The sequence below is a fragment of the Ptychodera flava genome, chromosome 5 (genome assembly GCF_041260155.1).
Source record: "Ptychodera flava strain L36383 chromosome 5, AS_Pfla_20210202, whole genome shotgun sequence".
NCBI classification, from domain to species: domain Eukaryota; kingdom Metazoa; phylum Hemichordata; class Enteropneusta; family Ptychoderidae; genus Ptychodera; species Ptychodera flava.
This window is the reverse complement of record NC_091932.1, coordinates 14,272,941-14,281,549: the sequence shown is the minus strand read 5'-3', so window position 1 is coordinate 14,281,549 and position 8,609 is coordinate 14,272,941. Positions and strand designations below refer to the sequence as shown.

The window sequence follows — 8,609 nt, the reverse complement described above, 5'->3', positions numbered from 1 at the left end:
TTCAAGGCGATTAACCCATTATTTTTTCGATAGCTGGTCCTCATATAATACTTCATGCCATTAAAATCAGGAACATTAATCTCATCAGCTTCCATTATGATAAGACTGTACGATTTTAAACATATTTAGTTTCAGTATAAGGCGGACGATTAGAATATCCCAAAGTGTCCCATTTTAGTGGATGTGAAAGAAGCACATTCGTAATTATTTGATATTAAAAGTGGCGTCTTGATTTACCATTTAAAGTGCTCACACTTTGTTTATGCCGAATTTATGTCAACTTTGTCATCGCATTATATAACAATTGCTTGTGACTCCATAGTTGAATAAACTAAGACTGGAATGTCACATCTTGACTTCATGATAACTGTCGCTCAGAAATAAAACAAGCTGTAGACTGTATTGTCCACCAAAGAATTGCTTTCGAGCTTGAATAATGGTGTTCTTCAAACCTTCGACAGTACCACCTGAATTGATGACGCTAAAAGCACAACGCCTTATTGTTATCGGCAGACCATTCGTACAGTGTATGTGGGAGATCTAAACCTTTGAGGAAGATCTCCTATAGAAATGACTTTTCTATTCTTGAATAAAGACTAGTAGAAGATATCCCAATTCTCATTTCAAAATATTAGTACAAAAGAATTCCTCGCATCACATTAAAATATGTTAGGGTCTAACTTGGATGAGACATAGAGGATTGTCTGAGTATGACAATTTTTTAAAACTTATTAATTAACACCGGGCATCACATAAAAAGCGGAGGTAGGAAGGTGAATTCAGATTGAAAGTAGATAAAATAAAGTCAGGGTACGAAAGAATATTAATAGTTCACATTATACTTACTAGTTTTGCGTTATTTTCGGTAGTCCAAATCATCAAAATATATAGTTAGCAACTGACATATACAGTAAGTGGTATGAAACATAAAAGTTATACACGAAGTTCTAGAGGATTGAAGACACCTGAATAGCGCTTGTACACAAGACTTTGCTTGCGTTGAAAGAATTGTATCAGTTTTTTGTTAGAATAAAAGTTGTTACTGCATACTGTTGCTGGACGATAAAAATACAACTGGAGATACGAAATGTGTTGTATGAACTAGCACCAAATATCAGTATGGACATTTGCTATATACCTATGCCCTGTATCGTGTCTGTACTGAGTTCAGTGGCATGATATATCATATTGAGTGGTATATCAACAAAGTGATACGCCCTGTTTCATTGCATATGAAATGAATCATCAGCGCGTCTCTCTTTCTTTCAATTGAATATTTGCATATAAAAAGTGAATCGACCTGTTGACTTGCATAAGAATGATACGGCCTACTGGACTACTCCAAAACGGTGGCGCCCTAATCAAAACAAACCAGAGGTGCCTGTCAATGATTTCGACTGCGATATTAGGCCCGATCTCCAAGAGCGGGAGAGTTTGAAGCATACGAAAATGTGGGGTAACGAAATAAAACACGTGTCGACACCTGATTCGCCAATTCAAATTCACTCCTACCGGAGTCCCAAGGAAAAAGAAAAGCACCAAATAAACTGACAGGTCGATGACCCGGTGTTCTGTCCTTGCACGCAAGTAAACGTGCATACGACAAGCAAGACTGCTATCGATGGCCGGCTACCTCAAAAGCCCTCCTATAAAAATTAAATGTAATCGTGATAAATGTTTTCGAAAAAGGGCAATAAAGTCAACAACATATACATGTCCCTTTATCGTACATAGTTTTCGTCACCTGACATATTTTGTGGATTTCGTGAGACACCGGTAAAATGGTCACTATAAATCGACCTTGCTTTTCAAACAATACGACCCTACAAAGAGGTGATATCGAGGGACAACCTCACATTATTAACTGAACATTGTCAGGTGTTGGTTTGAATGTGAGTGACATTTCATTAGGGGATATTTGGATATACATGTTTTTATTTTCTCCAAATCGGTCATTTTGTTCGTTTTTGTGTCGTTCCTCTTTTTTGTATTTTTGTTTCGATTTGTCAGTATGCCCTTTTTGCCCAGTCGTATGATATAAAAAGCCCAATGAATTGCACTTACTGCGATAAACGACCAATTGAGAATCCATTGTTACCGATGAAATACAGAACAACTAAAGTAGTTTCAAGAGATTTGAAATATAGCTGGCAGTATAAATGCCTTTGTGACCAGGCTGTTTACACCATTTCAATTTACGACTTGGCGCTAGAACACATGAAACCGATCTCCGTCAGATCGATAAAAAGGCGTAATACATGAGTCGAAGAGAGATAGGAGTACGAGTAAGTTTTAAGCTCATACGAATATCCATGATGTGTTGATCTTAAGAACAAAGCACAATATACATATACTGATATACAATGGCTAGCATTGGTATTGCATGAAGGTCCTTGGGAAAGTACGTATCGTCCAATATAATCACATGAAATAAATTTTCTACAAAACAACCTTTCCGAAGCATAAACAATTTTATTCTGATTACTGAATATAAAAACTTCATGAGTCAGTTGAAAAACTGTTACACAGTTCCTTTTAAACTTGGACGGGCATAATTGGCCTTTGCATGTTTGTCAACGCATCACACAGCTTAAGAAATTAATGGGTGGAAACTCAAATACCAACATATTTCAAAACTGCAAATTCTGTGAGGTTAATGATACATCACTCACTAGGTTACTATAACATCATGTTCACACTCTTTAAACGGATGTAGATATGATTTCGATAAAATACAGAATTTACGGCCCTTGAAGTTTTGGACGGAATGTATTACGACATTTCGTAGATTTAGACACGACCTCTCAATCTGCCATCAATTTTAACTTCCCATCGATGCTGAAACTTCTAACATTCGTGGCACAGACATTCAAAATATAGCCTTAATGAGAAATGATTGAAGATTTTTGCGTTTCATTAAGGGAAAGGTGACATTAAGCTGGGTCCAAGTCAGTAAATTTAAAAATGAAATCGTTCCCAACAGCTTTTCACGTATAACTTTAAATGCGTTTGCCATGGTATTTGCTTAAATTAGTATTGTTTGTATTGTTGAACTTATACCGCAGCTTTGAACAAACTATAAAGCCACGAAATCAATTTGCCAAGTAGCTTATACATTTTACAGGCATGGTGCATGCTTGGTTTACCCGGATTGTAATTCGCCTGTACTGCGCTCGACAGAACTGCAATCGTTTTCATCTTAAAAGAACAGATCTGGGATGTGTCACAACAGAATGCATTATGATTGAACACGATTGGAACTAATTTTGGATAACTGGATAGTGAACTAATGTCGGTTTAATCTGCAAATGTAAGCTCAACTGCTTTTCTTTTTAGGCAATACACTTGTTTTATGAGTAATTTGTAATATTGCAATATTCACTTACAGGGCATCTGACACTTTTGAGAATTTGAAAATATAAAGATCCAACTCCCCCAAATTAGTTCCAATCATGTTATTAAACAACTGACTTAAATCACCGAAAAGTTAAAAAAGTTAAAATATTTTAAAGGATTTCACATTGACATGGACATGTTTGATGTATCAATTCCAAAGGAGATATTGTGTTTTGGATCCTTGAAGGGAATTAAATGGTCAAATTATTGAGCCGAATAAAATCTCCATGGCAAATATACGTTAAAATTGCTGTCATGGGTCCATGCCAAACGGCGACATTAGTTATGAATACAGTACTGTACGAGATCTACAGATCTGTCGTTGTTAGTCGAAAATTTTAGTCTCCTTATACTTTTCAACGTCTGATAAGGTTTTAATTGATATTGTTCTCAAATAACATCTGTACATCAATTGTTCTACTGCCTATGATATATCAAATCTGACTAACATTTCATTTCGTCGATTTCGCAATTTATCTGTTCTTAAGAAGTTACGCATCATGATACAAATTGACATCTGTGTAGAGATGCTCTCGAGAAATGCACATCCAACTGCACCAATCTTTCATTAATATTTCAAATGCATTTGTCCGGTTATATATTGCTATATTAGTTTACTTGCTTCATTTTCTTTGCATGTATAATAGTCGGTACGAAGATTCATTTCTGTCTATATCTTCATCAATATTACTTTTAGCCGAGTTCCATGTTACTCCAGTCTATCCGCAGAACCAACCCGTGCCTTCTTCTTTCCCTTCCTGTCATAATAGAAAGCATATTACAAATATTTGAACACTAACTTGATTTTAGGGAAAGTGCATTGTACGGAATTTGATGTGAGCTAGCTATCGTCTTTGTATATACAAACGACTGAATAAAGATGGTATCGTATTGGTGGAGTATTTTTAAAGCCTTACATACTAAGGCAAGCTTTGTTGAAAGACGTACATGGCAGATTGTTCAGAAATAGGTTTCGTTTGCACAAATGATAAAATGTAGCCGTGGTGATTTTGTAATATTGCGAAATAAAAAAAACTGCAAGAACAAAGGTCATGGGGCTATGGGTGCGAATCCCTTGAATCATAATAGCCCTCACTAAAAGATAATATTATATATCACATGCTACTGATGGAAGGATTGCAGTCTTGAGAAATCCAAATAGCCTCTTTCAAAACACCTTTTCATTACAATGAGGAAGTTACCCATTCCGAACATCATTTCGTACGATTTAAGTAGCCATGCATATTAAAGCCTTCTTAAGGTCTGGAATTGTATGGGGAGATTGTACGCCACTTACTTCTTAACACAGACGACTATTACGATTATAACGACCACTACAATAGCAAACACAGAGCCGAGAACAGCGCCAACAATTATCCATATCTTAGAACCTAAAACATAAGAAATATGAGGTGTATCAGTCCTCAAGTGTTGTAGGGTCATAGCATGGTTCAAGATAACAAGTAAAACCCTAGGACTTCATCAGTCGACATGCAGGTACCGAAAGAAACATAATGTCCGGATAAACTTCATTAAATTATAACTGCACCATCATTATTACTGTGTTTACTGCATCAATTATGGATTGGCTTCTAACATGGTACCGCAGTGCAGCTAAGAATACCACCTACATAGGGCAATCAAATCTTGCTACCGAAAAATGCAGAAAAAAAGATAATTTGAGAGTAGCACGTACATTTTAGAAAGGAAATACGCCATTTATCGTTATGGTTTAGGCGTTATCATGAAAGGCAATAGTAGTTGATATTACTTTTACGTTGTAAATAAATTGCTTGATATACCTTTGTCACAGGCTGGGTCATCAAGTTCATAGCATTCGCCATCCACAATACAGATATCTGTCTGTAAAAAATAGGCACACGTGTTGGTTGTCGGCCTGTCAACTTTGTGTCACCGATTGTTATACTAAGCACATCAAATACAGCAAAGAACACAATATGCCTTTCTGGTGAAGAATTTACCTTAAATTTCTTCACAGTCACTCTTATACAATGCAAGAAATAGAGGTTCCATTATATAGCTTTGTTTATACCTAGACTAATTTCGAGCATTGCATAATGAGGTTTAACTACATATGAGGAAAGCCTATAAATGAATTACACTTCAAAGTTCTATGGAAAAAAATTAAATATTGTATCATTATCACGCACACGCCATTTCCATGTACCTCTAAACCTCTTTTCAGTTGCAGTGGTGACGGAATGATTAGAAAAGGGACAACTTTGAAATTTAGGAAAAGAATGTTTTACCCTTCGAGAACAAAAGCCATGAGTTCCATTGCATACGTCACAATTAGCGTCGTAGATGATTGCCAGAACTTGAGCACTTTCCAAAGTGCCATCGTTGCTGATAGATACCAAGGCACCAATTGGCCGAGGGGCACCATTGGCGTCCCTGCGTCGTCTGCTGCTGACTTCGAGAGGACATCGCACCTCTTCGTATGTTGCGTATGTAGCAGCAACCGTCTCTGTGCTGTCTCCAATGGTAAAGTCAGAATCCGATATCTTGTTGAAAGATAAAGACAAAGTAAACTAGGAGTGACGCCCGGATATTTGTAAGTAAATCCTGAATACGGTGTATTTTACCAATCACACAATTGATAATTCACAATGTCCAATGCACATAGCCCGTCCGATATGTCGCATCAAGCTTGTGAATCAAATCACTTTTGATATTTTCATGAAAAATTGATCAAACATCAGATTTTAAAAACCGTTTATAGATGTTTGTAGATTAGTCTTGCCATAAAGTATTTGTTTGGATTATTAAAGCAGCCACTTCTACAAAATGAAACACTGTTACGAAACCGTGGCGTCAGTTTAATGCAAAGTGCGCACTTGTGAAAGTTTCCCGAAGAGTAAAACAGAAGGTGGGGCTAATAAGCATGGACACCAGTATGGACATATCATACTGATCATTACCGAAGACGACATTTGCACACCCTTATTTTTAAGATGAAATGGAGTTTTTCATGGCGAAAAATCCTTTGGGGATACTTGTTACTTGATAGGTCTTTGCAAATGAGTAACATGCCTTACACTCTTTTATGATATCATATATTTCTTGTTCAGCAAATGTGCTAATTGCTTCTGACATTACTAGGTTCAAGTTCGATCACGAAAATATTCATCGGAAGAAAATGAAGTTATTGGCGATCTTGTAGGTGAGCTACTTGTGAAATCGTGGATTGTTTTGTGACATCGATGCTTCACAATTTTAACAAAACAAATTCAACATTTGCACATAATTATGCGTACCTCTACAGAAGTCACGTGACAGGTCAAAATGTCAGATTCTACGAAGTTGTCACCGTAGATAGACACGTAATCAGCGCAATTCTCTTCGCTTGAGTCGCATAAGCCTTTCAGTCCTGAGCGATAGATTTGCGGAGCTTCATTCAAATTTGTTGAGCAGTCTGTTCCGCCGAATCCCTCTGAACACGTACAGGTACCATCGACGCAATTTCCGTTACCACTGCAGTCTGACGGACATATCGCGCCAAGTATTGATCTTGGTGGCCCAACCGTCCCATCGGAGCCGCTACTTTCTTCCCAGAATGTACTGTTTTTAGTCAATACCTCTTCACACTGGGCAATCATTAAATCTCTGGACAACTTCGCTTGTGATAAATCGTCAAACACCTGTGCAACGACAGAACAATTTATAGTGGTAATAATCGTAATGTCTACCAATGATTATTTCCTTCAGAATGTCTTTTCATTATGAAAATTGAGAATACGTCCAAATAACCATTGACAAGATCGCCTTTATCTTTCGTAAAATCATCCGTATAAATCCCAATACTCACCTGAATATCAATTACGCAAGCATCAATGTGTTCATCGACTTCGCTGTCGTCCAGCACACTTGAGCAACTTTTACCAACTGTTGAATTTCTTATTTGTCTGACACATTCATCATTGGCCTGCGTTTCAGTAATCCCTGATGGGGTGGGCCATGTGGGTATCTGCAAAGACACGAATTTAACATTGGGTAAACCTGAAATCACCCGAAAAGTATTTTATGGATAAGTCTTTTGTCTTATTGATTGGCAATATTTGTGAGCGTCACTCTATGTTGAGGGATTGTGGTCACAAAAGACTGTGAGTGGGTGTTGTTGTCGTTGACTCCGTGTAATTTAACGGCCTCCTCCTACCCACTTCCTCTCCTCTGTAGGGTCGCTTTTTTCTGAATATTCGTGTTTTCTTTTCATAGTTACTTCAATCATGTGATTAATGTCCAAACCCTTTCCTTTTTATTACCTGATATTGAAATCCTCGTCGACAACAAAAGCAAGATCGTCATCTGGGTCAGACGTTTCACGTCTTTTCACACTGTGCACGTTTCGTCTTCGTCTTCTGGAGAGTTCGACTTCCAAGTACTCGTCAGTGACATCGCATGAGTATGAGGTGCAACTCCCCTGTGACTGGCCTGGCTTCCCTGGCCGTCCGTTGTCCTTTCCGCTCTCACACACTTCGTCTGGTCTGGTATTTTCAGAGTTGGCACTACAGCTACAATATACCTGGCTTATATTAGTCTTGTCGAATGTGTCCAGCTCACCGTAGAAGAGATTTTTCCCCTGCGGAACCCTAGGAAGGTGAGATAATGAAAAATAAGGTCATGCACGTTTATCGGTGAACACCGAACAGTCGTAGTGCAGCCCTGACACAACGCCTGAAACCTTAATTAAATGGTTCACCACAGAAAACCAGGACAAAACCAAAACACGTGACGATTGAAATTCATCTGATAAAAAATGCCGCTCAGCCTATTCAATGTATACACGAAAAGAGTACCTAACACTTGTTGAAATTTCTGACGGGTTACGGCATGGGGAGTGGCAGAAACAGCATGGCTTCCTTGGAAGATCCCGGCTGGGGCAAAAGAGGATCAGCATAAGGCATGGCCTCTTGACCCCTGCCACGGTGGCGATGCATGAACGTTTGCAGTCAGATAAAATTACTGACTTAGTCACTCCTTATTTAAACAACGTAACAAATAATTATAACATCAACTTTTCATTTGCCTTTTTTCATTCCTGTAAATTTTAGTGTTACTGCATTTTCAAAGCATATGTTCTACAGGTATTCCAATCAACCTAAGGTATTTTCTGCCTTTCACCCAAAATTATGTATTTTTCAACCTGTCCGACATCTGACCACAACTAACGCAGTTGCCCGCCTGCGTTACAT

At 37.9% G+C, this 8,609-nt stretch overlaps 2 protein-coding genes across 2 annotated transcripts in view; both read right to left on the bottom strand.

Moving 5' to 3' along the window:
* Positions 1-3,357: 3,357 nt before the first annotated feature.
* On the bottom strand, positions 3,358-7,630 carry LOC139132717 (von Willebrand factor D and EGF domain-containing protein-like). The gene is made up of 7 exons (XM_070698983.1): positions 7,574-7,630; positions 7,226-7,384; positions 6,675-7,058; positions 5,667-5,921; positions 5,199-5,259; positions 4,694-4,787; positions 3,358-4,154 (listed from the first exon to the last, which is right to left on the bottom strand). Exons 1-7 carry the CDS (start codon positions 7,628-7,630, stop codon positions 4,106-4,108), a joined length of 1,059 nt encoding a protein of 352 aa, XP_070555084.1. The 3' UTR covers positions 3,358-4,105.
* A 49-nt stretch (positions 7,631-7,679) lies between these two features.
* Positions 7,680-8,609, bottom strand: part of LOC139133086 (von Willebrand factor D and EGF domain-containing protein-like) — a 24,080-nt gene continuing 23,150 nt past the window's right edge. The window contains exon 9 of the mRNA XM_070699505.1: positions 7,680-8,006. The gene's annotated coding sequence lies outside the window, so the exon portion shown is untranslated. The remainder of the gene's footprint in view (positions 8,007-8,609) is intronic.

What these genes read in the sequence shown, in the direction of transcription:
- LOC139132717 (XM_070698983.1), bottom strand. Translation starts at nt 7,630, where the DNA reads ATGAAAAGAAAACACGAATATTCAGAAAAAAGCGACCCTACAGAGGAG. An exon ending in CTTGCGTAATTGATATTCAG is followed by an intron (nt 7,059 to 7,225) that starts GTGAGTATTGGG and finishes GTCGTTGCACAG; the next exon opens with GTGTTTGACGATTTATCACA. An exon ending in TGACCCAGCCTGTGACAAAG is followed by an intron (nt 4,788 to 5,198) that starts GTATATCAAGCA and finishes CTTATGTTTTAG; the next exon opens with GTTCTAAGATATGGATAATT.